This window comes from Paramormyrops kingsleyae, chromosome 14, assembly GCF_048594095.1.
Source record: "Paramormyrops kingsleyae isolate MSU_618 chromosome 14, PKINGS_0.4, whole genome shotgun sequence".
Taxonomy (NCBI): Eukaryota; Metazoa; Chordata; class Actinopteri; order Osteoglossiformes; family Mormyridae; genus Paramormyrops; species Paramormyrops kingsleyae.
This window is the reverse complement of record NC_132810.1, coordinates 8,897,800-8,925,590: the sequence shown is the minus strand read 5'-3', so window position 1 is coordinate 8,925,590 and position 27,791 is coordinate 8,897,800. Positions and strand designations below refer to the sequence as shown.

Below are 27,791 nucleotides of genomic sequence, written 5' to 3'. Positions count from 1 at the left end.
AGCAAAGGCGTCATCTAGCACACTTTCCAGCCAGCACCGGCTCCAGACACAGATCTCTGTGGCGGTGACCGTTTTCGCAAACAGAACATGTAATTGTCATCGTGTCCTGCCCATCAGAACAATGTAAAAACATTCCGACATAATGACATTGCGCTGCACATTTAAATAGATTTCAGTGTTAAGAGTACTGACCCCCAACACCCCCTCCGGCAAGCATAACCTACAGCAACCCAACCTTCTCATTTCTGCTTTTGTGGTTGTCCAACACCTAATTTTAAGAGCCTCTCCCTATTTTCTATGACTGACCTCAGAGAAATGACAGTCCTCCCAAAGTACAGGACAGCCTTTTCACAATTTGCAGTGGCCTTTAAATTAAATTCTGATTAGACAGGAAGTTTGAATGCACTGACATTTAATTAGCAAATGCTCGACTGCCGCCAAGCCTGTCAGAATGGATGTCGTATAGAACCTATTTGTTTGTAATGCTTCATTGCCATGTATGGTGATTAATGTTTGTAATGCTTCATTGCCATGTATGGTGATTAATGTTTGTAATGCTTCATTGCCATGTATGGTGCTCTGTGTCGCCTCCTTGTGGCTGCTGAGAATAAGGGACCCAGTGAAGTCCAGCCGTACACCAATAAATGCAATTTGCATTTTGTCTCGGACTGGAAAAATGTCAAATATATATATATATATATATATATATATATATATATATATATATATATATATATATATATGAATAAACTGGAATTGGTTTAAAATACAAAAAGCCAGAGGCAAAGTGAGATTACTGAAGCATAAAAATTTGCAAACAATCTTCATAGGGAATAAGTCTGCCCCCTTGTGGGCATAGAATGTATTTTGATAGTTTTTCCAAGTTTTTATACAAAAATAATGTGTTGTTTATGTGAAGAATTAAGAGAAGGATGGCCTTGGCAATGTCAGACTCAGTTTGCTGGACTGCCTGTCAGATTAATACAATGTCTTCCTGTTATTTAGTGAGAGCAGCTTGTTATACAGTTAATACCCACTAGGGGGTATATTAACATCTTTAGGAAAGGGAAAAAAATGAGCTCTTTCGTAAAGGAAATAAAAATTCCGGGAATCAGTCTCCTGGGGGAAATGCCTGCATGTTCTAACAGCGGAAGCACATTGCAGTCAACAGGGGCCCTGACTGTGAGCATAATATCTGAGCTCCTGTGTACAGATGAGAGGCGACCATCGTCTGATATCATCCCCTCGCTCCTTTGAAGGCCTGGAAAGCCACCTTCGTGAAGATCCTCCACACCGCCTCCTTCCAGGGGCACTATGCATTTTACGAAGTCTGCCCAACACGGCATCAAATACACGACGGCGTCAAGTGTAAATTGAGCTTACAGGCGTAGCCTCTGGCTGGGAAGTGAGGTACCCCTGATTCAAAGGAAAATAACATCAATAAATAAAATTCAAGACACAGTAACAGTGGCAGTAGCGCTAGGCTACCATGTTAGCATGATAATCCCCAAGCAGCCTGCCCCAATAAGGGGCAAAATCCAAGGAGAAATCCAAACCAGGATTTTGCTCCAACCAACCAGTTGAGTATAAAGAGTCACAGTCATATAGTACTCAATTGGTTGGTTGAAACAAACTCTTTGGCTGGATTTTTACTTTCTGGACCTGAAGTGTCCGCCTCTGCCCCTTAAGCATTACGCACCTGCTTCCCCCACTGTTTACAGGCCACAGATAAGATGAACTCCGCTTGCACCCGTTCGCCATACTCTTTAACGCCTAAAAAGCAAAGCATCATCAAATGCTCCTTGTAATTGTCATGCCTGTTCACGTTTTTTTTGTTATCAGTTAGAAACAGAAAAGCCACAAAAAATCCTTGGTTTCTTTTACAATAGTGCTTCTTTATTACTTGGTAGATAACAGTAGCAATGCTCAGTGATAAACAACACAGATTAAAATGGACCGAGATCGAGAAACAGGAAATCTAATGCGATAACTCAACGGGTATGTACAAGAGAAATATTTACACGTTGCATTCCTATTGCATCGCACAACTGCCATGTTTGTAACCCCATATTATTGGTGTGCACCCATATGTATATGCAAATGATAAATAGTAGACAAAAACAGAATGAAGTTAGGAAGTTCTTCTTTATGAAATGTAGTACACTAATGTCGAGGATGCTCTGTACTGTGCTGTTCACTGTCTCGTAGTGTTTTCCAAATAAATATCGAAAGTAAGCAGTCCTATGCATGCACTGGTATGTGTACACAGCCAATGGGCAGCCGCGGTCCTGCAAACAGATTTGCAGGGACCAGGAGAGACGAGACAACAGAAATACGACACTGAAGCTGCTGCCAGTGGTTCTGCGGCCTGGAACTGTGCAGCCTTGACCACACTGTGCAGGTGACATTCGCAAAGGGGCAGAGGAAGTGCTTCAAATAGGGGACCAATGAAATGAGGCAGTGGGTGTGGCTAACGATGGTGACACATGAGCCTCCTGCTGTGAGTGGCTGCACCCTTGAGCAAAATGAGCTCTGCCCCCTTATGTAATTGGCTGTCCCAGAGTGGGAGGAGCTTAGGACGCCAAGAGTCTTATGAAAGGTTGTCTCTATCCAACCCCGATTGCTGCTGCATGGGCTCAGCTCCCACCTGGCGTGATTGTCTCAAGAGGAGCTCCACAGTGGCACGGCTGGGTGCAAGGGGACGCTCCACCGGGAGGCGCCCTTGCTTAGGAGGACGAGTCCTCCTCGACGGTGTGCAGCGCCTGCCTCTTCAGCAGGGTCTTCAGGATCTCCACCTCGCGCTGCGCCTCCTTCAGCTTGCGCCTTAGCTCCTCGTTGCTTTTCTGTAGCGCTTGGTTCTCCTGGACAGAGACAGGGACAGACATGAGCGGGGAGCTGGAGGAGTCTGTTGCTGCTTCCATGTCCTGAAAATATCCAGGTCAATAATCTAGCTAACTGTAAAAAGCTGTGAGAGTCACTTTGAGTAACATATCCTGCTGAGTGCTTATGGCAAAAACAATTAAATAATTAAAGGCACGGTGTCAGGCTGTCCTAATCACTAGTGTTCAGCATACCAGGGTGTGGGGGTTTGAACCTCTGAACAAGTGGGCAGCCGTTTCCTTAGCACATGTTCAAGACTCAACGCACTGCCATCCTTTAAGGATTGTCAATAAGCGACCTCAGAGGAATTTATCTTTTTTTTTTTTTAACCATTTAACAACCGTAAGTGATATCGTGGTCGATGACAACCAAACAGAAAGACTGTTAATGTAATACTGAGAAAATACTGACACGTTCAAATGTCCATCATTATCACCAGGTAATACATGCCATGTGATTGTAAACATCCTATTTAATTGAATGTCCCACTTCAGTGGATGATGAAACTCCCAGAGACAGATTATCCAGAAAGAATCTACCAGAACGGAAGAGGGTATGGTTTGTTAAAAATAACAAACATGGCAGACACCAACTCAACCAGATGCATGTGCATGCAGTAACAGCAAAGTTTACCGTGTTACTCTGTTTCAGTGTATAGATTTAATGATCTATACATGGCTTGCGGCAGGTGGAGAAATCACTAACATAACTGTGATCACCTTGAAAAAGATATTGGTTCTTATTATTAACAGTTTCCTGAGAACTAGAAGGACAAATCAATGACTCAGAACAGCTGGTGACAACCGCAGGTGCGTTAGAGGTCACATGTGTGACCGCCTGGGGGTGCGCGCTGGTGGGAGGGAGGACGCGCTCACTGCGTCACTGTCAGCCACCATCCTGTCCTGTCTCCTTTCTCCTGTTTGCGGCCATCTTTGTTTTCTCCGCCACTGCGCCGTCAAACTGAGCATAAACGAGCAGATCCAGGGACGGAAGCAGAGGCGACGAGGACAGGGGTGAGCGACGGCCTGCTTGCCTTCTCCAGCTGCTCTTGGGTCTGCTTGCTCTGCTCCTCGGGCTCCTGGCTCTTCTGCACGGTGGAGGCCCGGTTCTCCCACTTGGCGTAGGCACGCTTACGCACCGGCACCGGGCTGGGACAGGGAGTGAGGGCGGGGTGTGCAGGGGACAGGAGCGAGACCTCGGGCCGTACGGGGTCGCTGGACGGGGCCAGTGTCACCAGAGGCCCCTCGGTTTGGGTCCCTTTGTGTACACCAGAGAAGGGTAGCGGCTGGGGGGGAGCGGACGGCCCGGACCAGCAGTTCTTAGCGTGATCGCCGGGGTCAGCAGGCTCCTCGCCGGGGTACGTGAACTGTGCACTCTCCTCAGAACCTGCAGCAAAATGACAGGGTGTGGAAAGAGATTATGAGACATGCCACCAAATGACATCGTTTTCTAATCTCACACATCATCCACGTCTTGCCCTGCTTCGGTGAGAAAAAGCACAAAAACCACGGTGCAGGAGGGGCGGGTGAAACAAATCTTCTTTTTATCATTTCCAGTATCTGCAATATTTAAAAACAGTAATAAGTTATTTGTCTTAGTTTGATTTGTGCTGTTTGTCTGATTCCAGAAATCGCGCAGTGTTACTGTAACTGAGCCAGTTCTTCGACACCAGAAGTAACCTTTGACCTTTCAGTCCCGCCCACACAGGGGAATTACCCAACAGCCCCCTCTCTCCGATCCGTTCCAGTAAATCAGACTTGCCCAAAACAGTTACAGAGGCACTACAATACTCAGTACCAGAAGACAGGCCACCTAAGGTTACAGAAGATAATTACACGAAAGCCAGATTTGTTAATAAGATAATTGACATTTGGATGCAACCAGAACTCCAGATGTCTCTATATTCCTTTATTTTTCTAATTTGTTCTTTTTAAACAGGAGGAATTAAATGTTAACTTGGACATCAAGAAACTCACATATCCTGAACTTAGATCGATTGTTGAATAATTACCAATGTCTAAGATCTGATCAATACTAATGAAAAATAACAACAAAGACTTTTTTTGTGGTCTTGTGGCCAAGACCACTCAATAAATAGAGGGGGAAAGAATTGGTTTCATTTATCATTTATTCATGACCAAACAAGCCGCAGATCAAAACACATGAAATACATATGCCGTATTCATTAAGCAAATAAATTTAACATATGAAGCTGGTGATGATGAATGGTGTAACCGCACTGTGGCCTAGTTGGGAAAATGAATGGAAAATAGATTGTATGCCGCAACACAGCTGAGAAAAGGCTCCATCTGCTGGTTAAACTATGTAATTGTGTTTAAGCTGAGAAAAAAATAGTAGCGTTCTAACTTCATCAGCCAGCAGGGGGAGTTGTTGAATCGCTAAAGCGATAAGTCATCACAAAGGCAGGAAGTTTGGTAAAAATGGGCTGGTGTTGTATAACCTCAAACAGGCCTAATCACTGATGTGATGTGTTTTTGTTGCATGCAGTATTAATTGTGCTTTTAACGTGTGAATGCACCGTTGCTTCTGATTGGTTGGTGGTTACTGAACAGTATATGTGTTGAGACAGATTGCCATCTGTGCTGTGATGTCTGTGTCTCCCCATCATGTATAATTTTACGTTCCAGTGGTATCACTGGCTGTTTTCCAACCTCAGCCTGCTGTGATTATGCTCACGATAGCACAGCCCACGTCTGAATGCGTGTGTGTGCTTGTGCATGATCACATATGCGTGCGTGGTGTGGATATACGGTCAGCAGGTGGCAGCGTGGGGCCACGTGGCCTCACCCTGCTCATTGCCCTTGGGTCCCTGGGGGCCCACGGCGGTTGGGGTGGAGCTAGCTGAGGAACTGCTCCCCTTGGCGTTCTTCTTGCACTCGAATGCCACCTGGTCCTTGCACAGTCTGTGACAGTTCATGCCGCAGTCTGTTCCAGAGACAGAGGGGAGGGTGCAATACAGCAGAATGACAGTCAGTCAACCAATCCAGTACATGCACTACATCTGACACCCAATCAACACAAACACCTCCCTGACTCCCTAAAGCATGATGACGAAGGGGGGACATATATTTATTCATTGCACTAAAGCTCGCTGTCCCTCTTATAAGTTACTTCCATCGTCCGCAGATGAACATTACACTGCGGAAACCTGCAAGGCATGATGGTCTGTGGCACCGGCCCTTGGAGGCGGTGGCCCAGTGACACAGCGACACACGGAGCGGAATCTGAGCCACGTCGCTCGCAGGGGGAGCGGTTGAAAGAGCAAGTGTCTCCGCTTTGTTTGGGGTCTTTCCCAAACACTTCCCCCCCATTACACTTCACCTGCCGCTGGCCTTGTTGCGTGTTCCCCTCCCTGGGGCGACACTGAAAACGGTCTGGAAAGAGCTTTCTATAACTCGCGTAATTACAGGCCACGTTCTGAGCACGCTCGCCGAAACTCTGCTTGGCGGTGCTGTCAGGAAATGCACGCTTCCTGTGACTGCAGTCATGCCTTGACTGAGAGCGTGCAGCTTTTTCCCAAGAGGGGCCGCACCAACTGCACGGAGCTCTGTCACGCTTCCAAAGAGCCTCAGCCGCTTCCAGGCGATTCGGGGAGTAACGAGAGGAATCACCTTTACACCTGTAGCCTTGCTTGATGACTCCCCACAGCTGGAGAATGAAGAGAGAAGCAGCAGCAGATCAGCGATAAGGCTTGCAAGGGATGGTGGGAAATGCTGAAAATATGCAGGGCACTGGCATGGCGTGGCGTGGGGGAGGGGAGGGGAGGCCATGGCCACACATAGTCACGGGTGACTCACGAATCCAGAGCAGTTGTCGCAGAAGGTGGGCTTCATGTAGGTGGTCTCCTGGAAGTTATGGACGAAGCCCACACCCAGCTTGGAGCAGATGACGCTGGCTCGCATGAAGTAGGCTGTGATTTCCTCCCTGCTGATGAGACCCTCCCTGGGCAGGAGAAACAAGGCAAGGGGGGGGGGGTCACTAATAAACACATCATGACTGTCACGAGCTGGGAACAGGTCACATAACCAACTGGCTGCCGGTACCCCACACCCACGTGATTTGAAACACGAGGAGATGGGAGGAGCCGTATCCTGACTCGACACCTGTGTCGCCTTCCGACCAATCAGCTCGCGTCGGTCATGGCGGCGCGGCGTCAGCCTGACAATACTCACTTCTCTTTGTCCATGACGCAGAAGGAGAAGGGAAAACTGGCCGCTATCTTCTCAAATTCTTCCTGGGAGATGTAGCCATTCTCGTCGTGGTCGTAGTTTTTAAACACCGACTGCCAGGAAAAGCAAACAGCAAAGACGGAATTATTCCGTGGGATGAGAATATGCTACGTCAGTATGCCGTGATTGAGCAGTGAGGTACGGTGAATTCTGCCACCTAATGGTGTGACTGGAGGTACTACTCCGAAGGAACCCTAATCTAGTATAGAGAGTTTAAAAACACATCGTCAGCCATGCTGACTGAAGCTAATCAAAGTGCTGAAATGTGCCCTTGATCAACCTCAGTATCATGGCTCTAGTTATGTTCTCATGTGACGCTGTCGTGGTCGTTAATCTTAGAGAGAAAAGACACAGCAGATATATGGACTCACATCCACCATCCTCTGCACATGCTTGCTGATGGTCCTGGGGTCCGGTTTGGGGGCTACACCTGAGGCCCAGTCCACCACGACGGGAGGTCGGGACGGGGTGGCTGGCTGATGGGCGACAAATTAACCCGGCATCAGTGCAATGTCACCGTACTGGAGCACCAGTGTAGCTGGATCCCTCCTGGGACTCAAACCAACAACCTTCAAGAGTCTGCCCTTCTGCCCCCCTGCTGCCCTAAGGCTTCCCTGGGTCACTCACCGGCGCCTTGCAGTTTTTGGGCTCCCGTGCGTAGGACAGCTCATAGATGTCATCCTCAGTGTAATACAGGTCCAGAGACAGCTGGAACGAGATCAACGTCAACAGCAGTCAGGTGACTAGTAATGTGATAAAGAGCTGACATTGGCAGGTATCCATTTTGCACAGAATTATATCAGCAGACTGAACAAGGAGACCTGATAAGTAGACCAGGTCTATAACAGAGATATAACCTGACCATAAAAGGACGGTATAACAGTCACGTAAGCTGACCGTCAGTAGATGAACCAGGTCTTTGTTAGCATCCAAGCGCGGTGGGTTCTGCTGCAGTTGAATCAGCTCATTGATGTGGTTGTAGAGGGCCTGCAGCTTCTGTACGTTAACCTTGCTGTCCTCCACATAGTCAGACATGGCTTCGTTGACAGAGATGAGGTCTTTGAGATGGACACCCAGGATGGGGATTTTAAACCCTGTGCATTTGCCGTAGGCCTGTCGGTAATTGTCATAGTTCCGACAGGAGGACAGTAGCTCTGTCATTTCATTCAGTACCTGCAGGGAAAGCCAGATACAGGCGGACTGAGTACGGTGGAAGGGTCAGGGAGTGGGTTACAAAATGCGGTTTTCCCAGAATTCACTGCTAATGGTGTCTCAGAATTCTGTGCAATGCATTTCTCTTCTCTAGGAACTAATGTGACAATACCTAAAAAATAATAATAATGAGTTTAATGAGTATGTCAAGGGAGGTATACAGTTTACTGCCAGTAAATTTCTGAATAACACTGACAATGCAGCTCAGTTAATGTACCTGTAATCCTATATCACTGAAAAATGGCCAGTGGTCTAAGTCTATCACACCCCTGACTTCAGAGGCGATTAAAAGCAGACTGTGGCTCCCATCGTTAACAGGGTGGCTTATGGGAAGAGTAAGCAGCTGTTACCTTGGTGACCTCGCCGGACACATGGGAGCTGGTCTCCTTTAGCCGCGAGATAGAGCTGTGACAGAGACCTCCCACCACGGCCATTAGTGTGTTGAAGTTGTGCATCATAAGGAGCTTCTGTTGGGAAAGACGAAAAGTATGTCAGCATGTCTGCAAGGCAAACCTGCGTAGCCGTGTTTCTAGTGCTTTCTACATGGCTTTCCGGAAGCTTCCGACCCTGTCCTCCCACCTGATGGGCTAACAGAGCCTATTTGTACCCGTTCACTCATCGGCGACACAAACATTAGCCTACAGCAACGGAGCCGGCCGCACCTGAGCCACGTGGATGAACTTGGTGAAGACATCGGCCCGGAGCTGGGCTGTGGGCCGGCTCAGAACCATGAGCTGGACCCACTGGGAGATGCCGTTGCACAGAGCGATTGATCGCTCCATCATGGGGTTGTCCTTCATGCAGCCGCTGCGGATGTAGTTCTGGTAGTCTGCGAACTGAGAAGGGGAGGGGGCGGGGTAACAGGATAAGCTGGGTTTCCATACCCGTGGTGGGTGGAGCTAATCATGCCCCGCCCAAAGTGGCTGAGTAGGCAAACAACAGAGCGCTATAATCATCACCCACACATTCCATAGCCTTGTTTCACGCTTTGCACACGGGTGTTTGCACGCGCACGTGTAGGTGTGCAAGGATACATCTCTTCTATATAATGACATCACTATGCTGACGGGGGTCCTTTAGGGAAAGGTGAGTCTGAGTACTTCTTTTCACATATCTTAACGAAGCCAGCTGGACTGGACCAGTGTACCAGTTCTACACAAAACAGGGGCTAAGAGAAACCCCATGAAAATGAAAGTGAGAGAAGAGGTGAAGAATTTCACTTGTGACCCGCTGTGGTGTAAGGTCCGTAGCCTGAGTAAATGAGTAAGCCAGGGTCACATCCAAAACCTCAGTCTTAAATGTCTTTGCTTGGTGTTTTTAGTTATATAATCGCTTTATATCTAATGTAAAGCAGCTTCAAAGCCAACTGAACATACTGAAATCCTGCAGAAGGATTTGAACTCCAGGTAGGTCAGGTGTTCGGCCAGCTCCTCGGGTTCCAGGTGGTCGAAGAGCAGCGACACCTTCCTCTTCTTGCTGCAGTTGGCCTTGATCTTTTGGCTGGCCTTCCAGGACCAGTCTCTCTCGGCTCTGAAGACACAAAGGATTCTGGGAGGTTAACACTGGTTAACGACGTAATAAGTCAACTAGGGAGGCAGCAGGCACTAAATTCAACAAAAGACAGAACATGAGAAAAAAAAAATCCCTGTGGTATGAATAAAGTACTTATTCTATTCTATTCTATTCTATTCTATTCTATTCTAATTCACAGGATGTCAGGGAAATTAAATGACCAAGTTCACCATACCTCAAATATTTTTAACATTGTAAGTAGAGGATCGCTATTTCTATGTATATTGTTGATATTTTGGAACAAACCTAAACCTTAACCACAGACCTACATATAAACTCTTGCCAGTGACACTGGCTCTCTGACAGATGCTAAAAAATCATCCCAGGTAACATGTGACTTTTTTTTCTCTTTTGTGCAGCTGCAGCACGAGAACCTTGACGTGTTACTAGGGCTGTTTCCACGACTTTCCTTCCATGGAGGAGACTGGTCTCTGTTCCACAGTGACTCATTAAAAGCGGAGGCATTGAAGCAGGGAGTGTAAAACAGCCTCACCCCCAACCCCCCCCCCGCCGGCGGAATGGAAAGGGTCCGGAATGCTGCAAGCGCTGACGGAGCGAAAGAACACCTCAAGGTCGTCTCCGTGTGGTGGGCTGCGAGATGCAGCTCCTAAAGCTAACCACACAGTGACAGCGCAAACTCCTTTCTTTCCCATCATCCCTTGCAACTACACACGATGACTCACGCCAAGTGGGCTCCATGAGTCAACCCGAACAGGCGACGGCAACGGACGGCTGCTGTTTGTCGGATCCCTCAAAGAGAGCTCGATGGCATCATTGCAGACTGTTATACTCACATCCACTTTGTCTCCAGCAGGGGGCACAGTCTCTCCTGCCCGCGTTCCCTCATCAGTGCCTGGAAGTGCTCTAAGGAGTCCGCGAGGCTGGTATGTAACCTGAACATTGTCCAAAACTCTCTTATCCAGTACCTGAGCGAAAACAAACATGCAGGTAAGGTTTCTGGTCGTGCGCAAGGGCGTGTCCAGATTGACCAAGCAGAGCCTACAGTCCAAACCAAACATGCAGACAGCACTGGCACGGTGACACGCGTCCCTGGAAGGGTCGGGCTCTCTCACCTGATGAAGTAGCAGACTTTCTGGCAGTCTGTAGGGCTCTTATTTTCCAGGGCGTTCTTGAAAGTGAGAGGAGCAGTTAAGGAGCAACGCATGTATACTGTAAACAGGGAGGTGAGGGGGACTTCACCGAGCGGTAACCGGATTTTGGGGTACATCGGGCTGTGTGCTTATCTGGGGGCGGGAGCGTGGGCGTGCCCGGCCAGGGTGAGCGCCGCCGTGGGGCAATGTGAGGGGAACGGGACCTTTTGAAGGGGATGTACCCGACAGGTACGATGCATAGCCGAGCTCCGCCTGGCACATCGGGGATTTCCGCTGACAGAAAAAGACACGGTGACCACAGGTGACTTCTCTGAGCGTGTGGGTTTGCAAACAAACACAAAATAAAACAGCGGGGATATTGAGCAGCTTTGTGGACAGGGATGCCAGGGGAGGGGTGGGGGGGGTTGAACCAAATGCCGACGGCAGAAGCTACCAGGTCGCCTTCTTTGCACAAGCCCGGAAACATCCAACACGTTATGTAAAACCATGTCTATAATGGCGTCGCACTTCAGGCCTCCCTGCCGCCAAGATCAGGGGATGAAGGGGCAGAGAGCATTATGGGGGGGGGGGGGGGGGGGGCTGCAGTGTGACCCACTCTGGCCCACTCGGCACAGAAAGACGCAGTGTTTTATGTACCATTTGGGGGGGGGGTGTTGAGAATGTACACTACTACTCGAAAGGGATCTCATGTTCCCCCCTGTCCACAGACACAGGCGCGAGCCCTCAGCTTTCCAATCGGGGGCGACGTATCTGGCTTAGAGGAGCCGGCGTGGGAGAGCCAGACGAGCGACGACCCCTGAAGCATCACCCCTGTTCCCAAGGCAGCAACCTCTCAAAGCATCACCCCTGGTTACCGCATATTCTGGAGAATGCATTAATCCTGCTGCTTGCATCATTAAGAGAATTGGATAATCTCACTGACAAGTTTACAGTCTTATAAAAACTGAAACTGAATGATTAATATCTAAACTTTTTACTTTCCATTATAAGAACACTCACAATTTCTATGGTGAATAAACTGATCATCATATCATAGCTAATCATATATTATCAAACCAAGGGAAAGTGTTCTGTTGGCCTACTGCTCAGCATGTCCATGTTGAGTCAACAGATGCCCAGCCAAGCCCCCCGGGGGCCAGAGCAGCTCACGGAGGGCCGGCACTCATCAGGGGCACAGGAAGGATATAGCAGGACGAGCTTCTCCAGGAGCTCGCTGGAGGACATGAGGAGCCGGTGCATGGTGAGGATGATATGCAGCAGGTGGCTGCTTCGACACAGGCTTCCCTCTGCATCTGCGGGGGGGGGACAGACACCTCACATTATGGCATAGACCTGGTTGCACTATCCCGTACAAACCCAACACACAGCAGTCCTGGGGGGGGGTCCGCATTCCTTGCCAGCTTCCCTTTCCACTCAGCCTTTCCTCGATTTTCATGGGCAAGTTTTACCCACCTGGTCCACAGCTTGTTGGATATTAGCCCCCCCGCAGGGCCCGATGGGAAGCCAGCGGCCTCACTAAGAGCACTCGTCGGATGCCCTTGATCGCCATGGAAACACATCCCTTTTCAGCATGACCTGTATACGCCAGCAAGCTGTGCCAGTTCTTTACGCCTCTAGGCAGGACGTCACATGTACCCAAAACATTTGCTTTTAAGAAGCAGAATCGTGACCTCAGCTTGTTAGCAAGCAGGTCTAACCCCAGAGAAACCAGTGTGACCTTAAGATGCCACATGTATCCAGAGTCAGAGCCTATCCCTGTCAGATTCTATTTCAATTCAATTCAATTTTATATAGCGCCTTTCAGAACAGTGTCACCCCAAGGCGTTTTACATGGGTGTGTTCTAATTCATTACAACGTCACTAAGACAGAATAATACAAAAACAGGGAACAGGGAGGATAAAGAAATGAAAGAAAGAAAGCCAGATGACAATGACGGAGAGGAACCAAAGACTCCCAAGTCGGCAGAAAAAAAAACCTCTGGGGGTCAACTGGCTGCCCACCCCCGCCCAGCCTTGCTAACATTATAAGAAAAAGAAAGTGTGTCCGCTTGCTAAATGCAAGGTGTAAACTGAGGTCAGGGTCAAAGCCAGGGTGCTGATTGAAGTCTGTGCCCATGTTGCTGCATTTCATCGGTCACATCCACAATGTCACCCATCCATGGGACTGAACCAGGACTACAGCTCAGATGGTGCCCACCCCGGCCATGATCCGCTGCCTCTCTCTGCCACATGTACCCAGACCCGCTGCCTCTCTCTGCCACATGTACCCAGACCCGCTGCCTGTCACTGCCACATGTACCCAGACCCGCTGCCTGTCACTGCCACATGTACCCAGACCCGCTGCCTCTCTCTGCCACATGTACCCAGACCCGCTGCCTGTCACTGCCACATGTACCCAGACCCGCTGCCTCTCTCTGCCACATGTACCCAGACCCGCTGCCTCTCTCTGTCACATGTACCCAGACCCGCTGCCTCTCTCTGCCACATGTACCCAGACCCGCTGCCTCTCTCTGTCACATGTACCCAGACCCGCTGCCTCTCTCTGCCGCATGTACACAGACCCGCTGCCTCTCTCTGCCAAATATACCCAGACCCACTGCCTTTCACTGCCACATGTACCCAGACCCGCTGCCTGTCACTGCCACATGTACCCAGACCCACAACAGTTGTTTTGGGTGGACAAATGAAGCCGCTGTCCTCTCAGCTTTCTATGCCCCTGACTGGCAGTCTCATCTCAGTAAAGGACTGAGTGAGTTTTGGAAATTTGCTCCTCAATTGCAGCTGTATACTCAGGCTAATACAACCAGGAGTAACAGCACCTCACATCTGTATGTAAAGCTCCAGCAAGCTGCAAACAGGAGCGGTGGAGAGGAACAATGGAACGTGTGACTTCGATTCTTCAGTGGAACAACATCAAAGTGACGGTGGTGGGGGGGGGGGACATGAAACAGCCATTTTACTGTAAATGGCAAATTTCCACATTGCCACAGCGACAAGGTACTGCGGTTTAGCCATAAGTGTGCATGTGCTGCTCACAGTGAGGTGCTGCTCTGCTGACTTTTACAATTTTGATATTTTAAGAGACATTTATAAACAATTTACAGAACCACAGACAGACAGTGATATAGTGCCTTCCTAAAAAATACAGTTCCCCTATAAAGTTTATTGATTGATTTTTCGTTTCCTTATTTTTTTCTCAACTTAATAAGACATTAGTTATTTCACGTTTCACCTCCAGGCAAATCGATTAGAGTCCAGGCCACAGTTTCCTTTAACACCCAGTGACTCATCATCCAGAATTAATTTTGACTTTTTTCATAGCACCAAGGACTGGTATGTAACCAGTAAGGATTCGAAATCGTAAAAGCAGCTCCGTCTTTCTTTGAACGCCAATGCATTCACCTGATGATAAATAAAAACAACCAGATTTTATTTTTGGGGTGGAATTCCCCAGTAAAGACTTGTGGCCAGCACAACATCTGAATGGGGACACGCAACAGCAGGCTGAAATTCATAATGGAAACAGCAAAGGTGAACATCTACACAATATCATTTATTCAAAACAAGCTTGTTGGAAACTACGAGCTTATGATATTTACAGCATTTTCGGTCACATTCAGAGGCGCTGAAGTGCTGGACTGGTGCCAGGAAGCTATTTTTTTTCTTTAAGAGCAAAGGGAGGAGTCAGTTCATTATTTCCACGACAGCAGTGTTTTTCTACAGATCCTCGCAGGTGATTTGAGGAGTACATTTAAAAGAAATGTAGACTGTCCTCCGTAGCCGTTTGTGAGAAGGCGGGTCAGCACTGGCGGATGTAAGACAGGGTGACGGACGTCACCGGTCGGCATCGTCATCAGTCAGCTGGCTCGGGGGTGAAGATGCACTCCACCCGTGAAGCAGCAGCCCTCGCCAGTGCGTGGGAGTCGAGCATCTGGGAGCAGGGAACTGAGCACCGTTGCGTAATGGGTGGCCAGTGGCTGCTCCCCATTCAAGTCCGACCGCCGGTCATCAAGCTTCTGGAGTATTCCGCGGAGCCGACTGGAGGGACTCCATATCGGTGTGATTCTGGCTCCCTGAGACCTAGACTGTTGCTCACAGTGAAAACAGCCAATTTTTTTCCCTGCATGCCCATCTGCAGTTGAGCGCATCAAAACAGTAATTATAGGGGTGGGGTGAGGGGGAAGTGACTGCCTCTGTACACACAAACAACCAAGCAGGCACAGGATGGGAGGCAGCGGCCCACGTGCCATGGGGCCCCATCCCCCAAACTCAGAGCCTCCTAATCCCCGCTGCTCATTGGACGGGTGATTGCTGAAACCGGATGTGACACAAGTGCAGGTATGATGCCTCACACTGTTTACTCTGTTGGCACGAATGGCTACGAGACACGCAGTGTGACAGTATCTGAGGGCCCAGGAGAGTCTAGCACCTTTAAGCGCGCAGACGTGGATCCGTGTGGCCTTACGCTCCACGACCGGCACGTCTGCGCAGTCTGAGGCAGTCGGTGTTGGCTCGTCTCACCGTGAACCACGTCCACGCGCTCCTGTCCAACAGCCTTCAGGGGACTAAATTTAGCTGATTCCTTACGGCCTTGATGTCGCGCTTGTTGCTCTAACTGCAGGTAACCTTGTTCTCTACAAAACCCGAAACCACAGAAGCTTACAGCAAAATAACATGGAGGGGGGGGGCTGGGTTGACAGAAAAACAGAAAGAAGACGTTCATGACCGGAAAGTGCATTGCTGCTGCGTTTTGACAGACTTCATTTTTCGCATGAGCCCACCACGCCCCCCGCCCCCCCCCCCCACCGGCATCACACGCCCCCATCACCCGCTTGAAAGGACTCAGCAGTGTGCTGGTTGGGATTTTTTTTTTTTTATGTCCCTGCCTGTTTAGATGTGTCTGGAAATAGCACGGCTGCCTAGTGATCTGCACTCAGTCATTCAATGTGCAAACGGCCCATTGCCACTCTACCCTTGTAACATTTCCGGAAACGTAACAACAGCTCTGTGAATGGGTTACAGTTGGCCCCTTCGTAACCAAACAGTGGCAGCTTACTTCCTGTAGGGGGTATGTTTTGGGCCTCGGATACCACAATGTATCATTCTTCTTGGGGAAGAAGGTTATGCAGTTAAGTCCCTTTTGTCTTACGTTAAAAAATGGGGCACTTTCACTCTTAAGGCCCTGTCTTGGTGCTTAACTGTCTTCTTTTAACTCTTCCTTAACTGTACTCCGTCTTCACAGTTCAAAATGTGATATCTCTGAGTAGCTGTGGTTTCCATGGTGATGGCACAGCCATGCAGGATGGCACAGAAAGTTCAGGCCACACACCCGGGGGACGGCAGTGATGTCAAACTGCATCGATCGGTGTGTGTGTGTCCCCCCACCTTCGCCGGAGGGCTGCCCAGCTTCAAAGGCCGGTCATCCTCTGCCGAGGTCCGTTTGGGGTCCTGACCTTTCGGCCGTACCGCAGATCGACTGGGCGGCGTGGTGATCCTTCAAATAGCCCCCTGTGCCCTGGCTCGCATTTAAAAGGTTCCCCCCAGGGGGCCGGTCTCTGATGTCAGGAGGACCCCCCTCCCACAAGCTTTGGCCGGGCCCCAGGTCAAATGGTGCTTTTTTTCATTTGACGTTCGGATCCCTTATAGCGGAGAGCATCCCAGATAACAGTTGCAGCTTTATAAAGCACCTTCCCAGAGTTTGCACAGGAAGAAAAAAAAAAACTTTTGGCCCTGGCGCTGGACTGAACACGAATCTCAAACAAAACCAAAAGCCATTATCTTCCAGTCCCTATCCCTCACAAACAAGAGCAATTACAAGAGGCTCTTGTGAATTCGCTGCGACCAGTCCCAGTCTTTTGTGTTTCCTCTTTATCAGTCATTTCTCTCCGTTTTTGTCTCCTGGCAACAGCGGTTTGAATGTCCTCCCCTTCAAAGGCATAATCGCCCTAACTTTAGGATCACCCCCGACAACAGATCTGCGAGTGCGTGATGTTCCCCGAAAAGACTCATCCATCTTTTATCAGGCCCTGACAGCTTGTTATGAAAGAAGCCATCTCCTTACAGAACGCCGCAAAGCCTTGTCAGTTTACTGTCAGAATCACAAAACACTCTTTGACAAACTAAAACAAAATGTATGGATATATATCTTGCTTAGGAAGTGCCTGTATCCATGGAAACCAACTTACTTCAAACTTAGTTGGTCAAACCTGCTTGGTTTTTACTAAAACACTACAAGTTATACAGATTTAGCCCACAGCAGGTCCAGCTACCAGGTTGTTGAAATTGGCACCTTCCTATCTGAACTCAATAGCAGCTGAAGCGTCTGGACAGGAGCAGACAAAGAGACAAAGCGCAAGCATATTCACCGTGCGCATGTAGCCCGGTGGCCATTTTTGAACTGAAATTCAGACCATCTCTGCAGCAAGCTGCCCCCCCCCCCCCATCCCCCCCCTCGCAATCACTTCAAGGTCTCCAAGATATGCCGGCTCTTTTCAGGATCGACGCTGAAATGTTTCGCATTTTCCTGCTCCTTCCTGGGAACGCCCAGAGCGCTGCACATCTCGGCTTCCGAAAGCAAGCTACCAGGAGGGCAAGTGACTGAACGAGAAACAGGTGCTTCCTGGAACGTACGGGGCTCAGCTTCACCACTTAAAAGAGCCAGCAGGTGCCGTGCGGGGGAGCGAAGCCAGCGGCTCCTCTCTGCAGTGATTCTGCTCGGCCGAATGCCGGATTCCACACTCTACTCACTTGTGCTTTTCATTTATCGCCTCAAAGCTCCCAGCACAGCTACGGCAGGAAAAGGCGTCAGATGCTCCCTTCAAACGGCGCTGAATCAATGGCGCAGGGCACTAACCGTCACCGCCCAAGAGATACCGATCGCATAAGACCACAGACAGGTTCATTCTAGCCAACCCGCTAGGAGGAAATCGGAGATCTAGGCGTGAACCTTTGAACACATCGAGCTGTTTGACTGCACGCTTGTATCCAAAGCATGATTACATTGTTTATCCAAAGCATGGTGCCATTTAAGTTGATTCATAGAGCCACATATTTTACAGATAGACTTCAGGTTAAGCACCTTGCTCAAGGAGCTTCAGCAGAGTTACTGAGTCGCTAACACCTAAGTTACGTGACGACCAAAACCAGCAACAAGACGCAGAATATTCACTGGCTGCCCCCCAGAGTCTATAAGGCGAAACTGAAATGCTGAAATGTATAATACTGTGCGAAAGTGAGAGGGCCCTGTGGTGGAGGACTCACCGAATGACTGGATGCAGGCCTGGAGCAGCTCCTCCCAGCTGGCCCCCTTGGTGAACTGTCCCAGGGACATCATCACCTTCACCTGGGTGATCTGGGCCAGGTTCGGCCTGTCGTGGAACTTAGGCCACTGGCGGGGTGAACCTCTGGACGCCGAGGCACATGCTGGAGAGAGGCGGCTGGAGCTGGGTAACCGGGGAGGGAGAGAGAGACAGAATGAGATGGGGAGCATGAGCTGGCTCACAAGGGTCAGTGTGTAGGGTGGGGGGGGGGTAGGGGGGGGGGGGGGGTGCTGAGGTAGAGGCAAGGGGTGATGAAAAGGGCTTGGGGATGCGGGGAGCTATCAACGTGACTGAATGGTAGGGGTGATGCCTCTCAGACGAGGAGAAACTACTTTGAAAGTTTAACCCAAAGTGTAGATTTGAGTGTATGGAGGTTTATAATATACACAGGTAAAAGGAAAAGACTAAATGATCAATAAGCAAAGCAGGTTTTACTTCAGGTTCACACACAACCTCAAATATACAAATACAGATAACAGGTGGCATAATTTCACCAATAAATATGCCATTTAAACAATAATTACATCATCAGAAAAATACGCAGAGATCCATAATACTTGAGACTGATGATGACGATCAGAATTAAGATAATACACCTAAGTGATGTGATATAAGCAGTCTAATTAGAGAACAGCTAACGAGGCACAAGATTAATCGTTAATGGCAGAAAACCTCATTAACTATACTGCTAAACTTTAATCGCGGTTTTGTTTTTGGCCATTTTACTGGATCGCACCGATAAATCATTTGTTAATATTCTATATGCTGTATTTCATTACGGAGACAATAAGAAGGTTAGGATTCAATTACTGGAAGCAGTGTAAAATGTCATACGTTCAGCATCAGCATTTCCCTAGCACATTAAATTAAAAATCGAACGCGTCTCTTTTGCTTCTATTTACTTTTACCTACAAAGTAACATATAAATGTTGGTCTATGTTACTAACAGTATAATTTGCCCACAGACAAGAACTTGCGTACGCAAAAGACAACGCATTTAAAGCAGAAATAAATATAAGCGAAACTGTCAGTATAACTTCATGAGCCACTGGAACTAGGAGCATTTTTGCGCAGCGCTGTTTATTTTAATATGGGCTACTGTAAGGAGCTGCCTGCTGGGAACGAAGTGCTTTAAGTGCTTTAAAATGTCGGAACCAGGCACTGATCAACTTCAATGAGGGACTGTACAGATCACATTTGAGAAACGTGGAAAAAGAAATACCCTGCAAAGCCAAATACATTGATGAAACGACCCGATCATAACTGAAAAATCTATGATTTCTTCTACATTGATTTAAAGGGGTGAATGCAGGTATTGTGAGATCGCAATTCGAAATGCCGTTTTAGTTTCATTCTAGTCAAAAAAGCAACATTTACTCACTTATTTTCCTTGCCGCTTAATCCCCCGGTCCCGTTCCCATTGCCGCACTGGCTGTTCTCCTTCGGCTGGTAGCCCATCGAGAGATATTGGGCAACAAGTGGCCCGACGAGGCTGTCCATGCCGGCGGCGCTCACTCTGTGCGTGTCACCGCGGAGCCGGCCGCCGCTCACCATCGCTCTCACTCTCTCGGCAGGGGGACGACGCCAATTAAGGCGCATCAGCCCCAACCCGAGGAAGTAGGCGGGTTCGAGCTGTCATGGCATGGCTCTCACGAAACGGCTGTTTTTTTTTTGTTTTTTTTTGGAGGGCTGCACCTTCTATTAATTGGACGATGAATAATTATTTATTATTTTGGCTTGGTTCCTTTCTGAACGTGCCTGTACTCCTCCAACCCAGTCTTGTTGCACTATAGTAAACCTACCAGCAACAAAAACCCAAAATGATAGTGTTTGACTACAATTTGGGGACATTTACAGAAAATGTATTCAGTATCCCTCTGAATATCCAGTATACAGTACATATAGTGATTCTGGCCTGAACCAGAACTTCGGCGTGATAAATTCACCGTATTCACACTGCCGAGCCACACTGCATTAATGTGGAGTCTGTTTCACAGCCAGCACCTTGACCACAGACTGCAGTGATCGCACTGCTTTCCCAGGGCATGTTTCCCAGGCTCTGCGTAATCAGAACTGCTATGGTGGCACTGCGCTCGGTTCAGACTGCTGAAAAGGAAGGGAGGGGTCTTCCTCTCCAGGGCTGGCACTCTGCCGTCTGCTCCACAGGGATGTTCCATGCCCTACACAGTTCAAGGCTGGAGATAGGCGGCCAATATGAGCGAGATGGGATATAGGTATCGGCTTGGCCGGCCTTTGTCTAATCCCACCAGCGTGAGGATCTGTGCTGTTTACTCCAGACACAATTTGCACGGACCCCATACTGGAGTGGAACCGCGGAGCAGATAAGGCTCTTTGTTTTTGGGTTTCCTGCCAATCGCAGTAGAGACAGCGGGCAAAGGCGCAGTTTAGATTAGGAGTGGTTTTAAGCTGGAAGGTCTTGGGTCAGCCAATGTGAAGCGTACATCTTTACTTAAAACATGAGGTCTGCTTCTGCGAAAAAACGGGCCACTTTACCGTGGTGTAACATAATTTCAGCTACTGTTATTGCTGAAAAGTTCAAGATACTTGGTGAAATCCGTAAGCATCATTCTGTGCACATATATGATCATCAGAGATTTCTTCCACAAGTGCTGATCCAGTACACGATTGCACGCTGCCTGGAACCTTTTCCGGGTTACACATGAGACCCCCTACCATACAACATACACCAATAGGAACCCAAATTAGCAAAATGCTACGTATCACCTATTGTGCCGTGTTTATGTTTATATAATCTTGTCCAAAGTGTCCTACAGACGTAACAGTAAGTGTCACAAAGAATATGGAAAAACACCATCGCTTAGTAAAGGTTTGCTGGTCGCTGCTGCATATAACTATGGCTATTTAAAAACATAAAAGCTGTAAAAATATGAAATTAGCATAGTACAAATAGAGTAATGCTGATGCCAAAAATAATGCTTGTCGCTGAGGGTCACTGAGGTGGAGATAGATGCATTTGGGAGGCTTTACACCTCCTTCTGAGCAGGGGGCAAAACCTAGAGCATGAATCACGCATCCTGAGCCTGGGCACCGCATTCTTAATGGTGCGATGGTACTCTGCCTTCGGTGACTTGGTGAAAAGGCCATAAGCTGCTAGAGCAACAGCTCCACGCACTCTTCCTAAGCTAAAGTATCTCTCGTGACCAATTAGCGTCATCAGTGACAGGTAGTACTTTTATGCCTTTGCGCTGCAGTAAATGTTGGGTGTTACTCTCCTGAGTTGCCTTCCATTCTCCTCAACTATCAAGCTTCCTGCCCATTTATCGCCTCTGTTCAGGGTGTCTGGTTTATTTTATGGCCGGGAACCGACAGAGCCCCCTTCTTTAGGATCTGATTATGAACTGATCAGGGGTGGTTAGTTCAGGTTCAGAAAGTAAAAATCCAGACCAAGATTTTACTTCAACCAACCAGTTGAGCATAAAGAGTCACAGTCAAAGAGGACTCAACTTGTTGGTCGAAACAAAATCTTGGTCTGGATTTTTACTTTCTGGACATGGCTATGGAATGGATACGTGGCGCAGAATATGATTAATGTCAGAACTTTTCAGAAACATGTCCTTTAGGTTTTAAGGAAGTTATAATGATCGCTGTGTTTTTTGGGGAGTTTTTTTTTAAATGACGCTATGCATGGATTACGTAAACTATGAGACGTTAAGAGCATGTACGTATCAGATAATAATGAAAGTCTTTGATGGGAAAGGTATTTTTGTAATGGAAGTGCGTCTCGAGTCATAATTGCGGGGGTGGGGGGCGGGGGGGGGGGGGGGGGCGTCACAAGAGAGGGGCGCCAGGGAGGAGCAGCAGTGAGCGACACATGCAGTTGCAGTGCTGACAGCCCGCTCCCTCTGCCATTGTGTGGCCGTGCACTGCAGGACAAAAACAGACCCAGATAAAAGCAGTGTGGCCCAAAATATCTCGAGTCGCACCCACTTTTTCCCCTCCAGTCCATCCCCACACCCACCCTGCCCTGATAGTTTGGGGCCCTTCTTGTGGAACGCCGATTATTCCTCCCTCCATCCCAACAACCCATCCGTGTCGTCATGTGACCTTCTCAGCCACACATGGAACAGGCTCGTCTTCTCAATATTTGTTCGTCCTTTAGCACAAGGAGGAGTTAATTGGCCTAATTTGACCGCAGTCCGTTTGGTTTTATAAGTGCTGAGTGACTCATTATGCCAGGGCAGAGGGTCCAGTCTCCCTCTCCTCCATTAGGCACCAAAGGATGTAACACAGGCTGGAGCCATTGGCCACGTACAATAGAAACTAAGCATAACAAGTTTAACTTTGTTAATTAAGTCCGGAAATGATGATGCGAACCACAGACTTAGGTGCCCGAATTATCATCGTAAAAATAACTATCCTGTTTGCCTGCCTAAGTGTCGCAGCCCTTACATCATTCTCACATCGGACTTTACCACATTAGCGTGACTGCACCCTCGTCCCTGCAGCCGCTCGCCGTTCGGTTCTAGGCGTCACTAGATCAACCGAGAGACTCTCCTGTGACTGATTCTTAGCTGTTTCATGCAACTTCTGGAGAAGCGTGAAGTCAGTGGCATTACCTCGGGTTCCAGACCACCAGAAAGCGTACCTCTACATGATGAGCCGGATGTCGTTTGTTGCCTTGATATCAGGGTTCCGTTGTTGGGAGCTGTGAGTTCTCTTGACAAGTCGATCTCTAATAACGAGTAGGACTGCTTTATGGATCGAGGGCCTAGCCCTTCAAGCAGCAGCATGCAAAAAAAGTGGGAGTTTTTTTTGGAATTAAATCTACTGGGACGAGCGGCTGCCTGCCCAAGCTCTGCATTCCTATCCCAGGCGATTGTGATGATTGGGGGATGGTACTTGTGATTCCTCCACACAAAATCCAACCTCCAAATTTGGGGGCAATCGAAGACAGAAAGTTACAGAACTCTTCAAACAGGGAAGGCATCTGGTTAAAAATTGGCTTTTGGTGCAACTGAAAGGCACCGTGTTTAAAAGGGCCCATCCCTAAGCCCACAAGTTTGGCTATTCCTAAGGCATTGTGGGTTATCTGTCCGTTAGGCTGAGAATCTGTTTGTCCCAGCTGAACATGACGGCGTTTTCACTCCGTTAACAAATATCCCAGGAAAAGAGTGAAAATATGCAGCGACGGCATTTGTCCAAATCTGAAGCCAAGCTGTCCCAAAGGAACAGGGACGGGATCAGCTGTCCATGTTTTGATTATCCAGCAGATAAAAAGGAAGTTCTGCATTAAACATATCTAAATACTGCATTCATGTGCAGGGCCGGCCCGCCCTATAGGCGATATAGGCGATCGCCAAGGGCGCCATTTCATTGGGGGGCACAAAAGACGTAGTCAAACAGTAAGTTATTTGCACTAGTTTTAATATTTCACTACTTTTCTTGTGAAACAGGCATGTGCTAGCTAGTTAGCAGCCAGATACCCTGTCTACTGAAATATTGAAATGCATTTTCATAGAAATAAATTGACAAAATTAGTTTTCTGTTGCTGGGGAGTTTCGGTTATGGGATGGGGGAGGGGACTCTGCAGAATCTTGCACAGGGTACCAGAACAGCCATGTGTCAACATCACACAAACCACTATTTTAACACCAGGATGACACGTTGTAGACAGCACTCTAATGAGGTAGGTTATACATTTGTCAGTTTAAGTCATTTTGTGGCCCTGGCTGCAGGCTGTACTGATTAAAGTTACACTTCTTCTGACACATGAACACTACTGTCCTTAGTATCCAAAGACAGAGTTCATCACGGTCATTTTATTATCATGCCTGCAGTGGATCCAGGCTTATCAGGTAACTATAAGTATTCTGGGAAATACAAAAAATCCACTTATACCACGAATGTCTCACAGAGACCATATTGTGCGTGTTTAAAACGTTGTAGATACTGGAATCCTTTTGGTCAATTTTCAAAGAATCGGTCGTTTCTTATGCCTGAATAAATCAGATTATTGCTCTGGCATCCTTAGACTAGAAGCTTTATGATTTATCCTAAACTTTGTGGTTTCAAGAAAGGAAAAATTGTAAACAGAATAAATACAGGCCAGACGGTTCTCTGAGTTAAGTAAACATATGTCATGAACTGACAATCAGAGTCTGTATGTGGGGGCCCGGTCTGTTGATGATAAGTTACACTGTGGGATGGCGAGTCAGCACTTCTCAGTGTTTATCAGCACTAAGAGCATGAGGCTATGTCTCCCACACCTCCTGAGTGGGCTGAGCAGCGTTCAGCGCTTTGCCCTTCTTCTAATGCTTCTTCCAGAGCAGAATGTACCCTTCAGCTGCAAAGCTTTCTGAGCGCAGAGGAGCCAGTGCGTTAAGTTTGCCTGTTTAACACCAGTCCCTCACAACGCCGCCAGATGTTTCCTCACCATCCAGACTGTCTCCTGCTCCCCCTGCTGCCCAAATCTATATCACCGCCCTGTTAGGTCCCTGAGATGCCATGTCGCAGACTCAGACCCCTAGTGGTTAAATATATGCATTACATCAGAGTTATCCGTCGACTTCTTATCCAGTACAGCAGGCTTATTCAAATCACAGAACTCAAGGTCTGAGAACTGCTCATTTCCCAGCCTTCCTTTACCTGTGAGCCAGGTGTGAAGCCTCTGTGGCCAATCAGGATCAGTAATTTTTAACCTAACTGCCTGGGAGAACTGAGAACTAGGCCTGGATTTGGAATCGAAGTTCGGATTTGAAGTGCTCTGCAGTACAGGTTCATTGGGGACCTGGAAACTGGTATCAGTACAGGACACACAGGAGGGGGCCACACTGGATGGGATTTTATTCAATTTGAGAATTTTATATAATACCTTCCACAACATAGTGTACCCAAGGAACATGACAAGGGTTTCTGCCAGTCCATTCCTGCATCTTTTATATAAAACACTGCATTAAACTGTGAAGACGGAAGAATGCGACAGGACAACAGAGGAGAACAGGAAATCCAAAGTAAGGAGAAAAACAACCTCTGGGGGGCCAATGTTGACTGGTGCATATTGACATTATAGAAAACAAGAGAATGAGTCTGTTTTAATAAAAGCAAGGAGTCAACTTCGGTCATAATCAGAGTCCATCAACGAGTCAGTTCTGTGTAAGCTGGCAGATCAAAGGCTGCAATCTGTCCACTACAGTGTACATACACACATACCTCACACTATGGGAAGCCAGAATACCCTGAACATTTAGGAAGAACATAGAAACTGCTCACACACTGAGCAAAGGTGGGATTCAAACCCACAACCCTGCAGCTCTGAAGCAACATGCCGCCCACTGAGCCACCTGACTGAGACAGTGATTGGAGTACAGAATGTAAATCACAGTGAAAGTAAATCCACACTCTCTATCCAGTAAGCGAGATACAGTGAGCACGGGACAGAGAGGAGCTGCCAGTTTACCAGGGGTGGTTCTAGGTGGGGGCAGTGCCCCCATGACAACATGCATAGCACCCTCTGTGCCCCCCCACCCTAAATACTTAAGCTACTTTGGTAGGAAATAAATGTATTATTATTATTATTATTTACATTTATATGTGGTGTAAAATTGTATGGACTGAGAACAGGTGAAACACCAATATAAGCACATTTTGTTGCTGGTGCGCTGGGTGATCGAATCACATCAGTTGATGAAAAGTGAGGTTAATGATAGACAAAATACTGTATAAACAAGTTTTTGGAAGCAAGACAGTCTAAACAGGAAATCAGAGTGAGTTACATATTTGTAATAACTGTAAAATGTAAGTGCAAAGCATTGGATAAATAATTTATCAGTTTTTTAAATTGTGTTTTGCTTCTTAATGCTGGCGATCTAGTGTAAGTATTCCTTGGAGGACATTAAGGTGAAATGCATCTGGACCCCCTAACAGAACAACTGTCTGCTCCCCTAATTGAAATGGTCTAATATTGCCACTGCAGTTTACCAACAATTAAGCTGCACTTTTTTGTGGAATTTTGTTAGTGAGGAATATATTTGTTAGATGTCAAAATGGACAGGTGTGTTTTTTAGAAAGACTGTCTTGCCCTTGTGAAGATTCTGTGCCTAGCTTAGGCATTCTGCTATACCGGTCAATTAGCTCAGAGACTTGGAATTCATTGGTTGGAGACGTACCAATCAGGGCAAAGAGGAAGCCCTGGTGCTTGTATTTTGATATGTGTCTTTGAATGCTATGCTTTCTCACAGCATTGCTATTTTTGTCGCTTTTGATCATGCACGATTGATGAAGACTATTTATAAGACAACTTTCTCCGGCTGTAAACAAACTAGCAAATGTTTGGAGGAGTCTTTACTTCAGGGGCACTTATAAAGTTGACAAATAGGAACACAAATGATTGAAAAATTGTAACTCATAATCTGTGACTCTCAAACTGTAAATGTAAGCATGCCCTCTTGTGGTCATAACATACAGTATGTTGCATTTTTTTTTTTTAAATTACTGCATTTCTCCTAACAGGGTGTACATCTATAGCATAATGAATACAACTCATACTATATTTGTGTGATGCCTTCATCACATACAAGACACCCCATAATTTAAGAGCGACCGTCCTACCTTCTGAGTCCCGCCGAGCGCTTTGGTTAGCCGCCAGGTCCTCTGCTCTCGGCGACCGCCCCCCCTCCCAAAGCCCTGTGCACTGAGTAACAGTAAAACTGAGAAGTGAAGTACAGCTGCAGCCTCTGAGCTTCCCACCCTTTGTGACCCACCCACCCACCCAGTGCGGTTTGTCTATCAGAGCACAGCACCATACAGCTGTAGGATCTATAGGGTTTTTTTTGGGGCAAATCAGCTGCTTTCCATTCTGTGTGGTTAAGGCAACATACAGAGATATTATAACGATTGGACTGCAGGAAGGAACAAAATGTGAACACACTACGGTCTCCCCCTCCCCCAACCCCAAACCTGTTTTGGGGGGGGATCTGAATGCTGAATACTTGCATGCCACTAGGGGGCTCCCCACTTGCTAAGTCACCCCCCTCCCCCCTTAATCTCTGACCCCAAAACTCGCAGGCACCTCTCTCATGTTTCCTTTACAGGTCATGTCTCTCATTTTAAATAGAAAAGTGCGGACTTTATCGAGTTTAATGAAATGGAGTTTGTTAAATTTATGAATTAGTCAATGCACTGGTCCCTAGTGCAGACCATCCCCTTTTGTTTCAGCACGCTCTGCTCATTATGTACATTAGTGTGCAACTCCGTACAGAAAAACAGCTATGCAGGAAGCACAAGTCTTCTGTGAGGCTGTGTGGTTTCCTTCATGCTGCTTGTGACTATTTGTGGTACAAGACACACACCTATCCCGGGTATGTACACGTGGTTACTTAGTGATGCAAGGCCAATAAAACGTCCTTTTGGCTGTTGTTAGAATTTTCTAGACCTGGGACGAGACAGGATGGAAAACGTAGATCTTG

At 47.7% G+C, this 27,791-nt stretch overlaps 1 protein-coding gene across 3 annotated transcripts; it reads right to left on the bottom strand.

Moving 5' to 3' along the window:
- Positions 1-1,874: 1,874 nt before the first annotated feature.
- On the bottom strand, positions 1,875-27,027 carry LOC111838912 (RAS guanyl-releasing protein 1). Of its 3 annotated transcripts, none has more exons than XM_023802376.1 (17): positions 26,935-27,027; positions 18,287-18,468; positions 12,213-12,318; positions 10,988-11,050; positions 10,709-10,840; positions 9,719-9,872; positions 9,005-9,178; positions 8,693-8,809; positions 8,028-8,303; positions 7,758-7,838; positions 7,502-7,606; positions 7,074-7,183; positions 6,699-6,843; positions 6,513-6,549; positions 5,689-5,826; positions 3,914-4,266; positions 1,875-2,861 (listed from the first exon to the last, which is right to left on the bottom strand). In XM_023802376.1, the coding sequence occupies exons 2-17, from the start codon at positions 18,357-18,359 to the stop codon at positions 2,727-2,729; spliced, it is 2,199 nt and encodes a 732-aa protein (XP_023658144.1). In that variant the 5' UTR covers positions 18,360-18,468; positions 26,935-27,027; the 3' UTR covers positions 1,875-2,726. The 3 variants fall into 3 exon arrangements, with proteins under 3 accessions (XP_023658144.1, XP_023658145.1, XP_023658142.1); XM_023802377.2 differs by lacking the exon at positions 26,935-27,027 and adding an exon at positions 22,973-23,114; XM_023802374.2 differs by lacking the exon at positions 26,935-27,027 and adding an exon at positions 19,727-19,979.
- Positions 27,028-27,791: the final 764 nt, after the last annotated feature.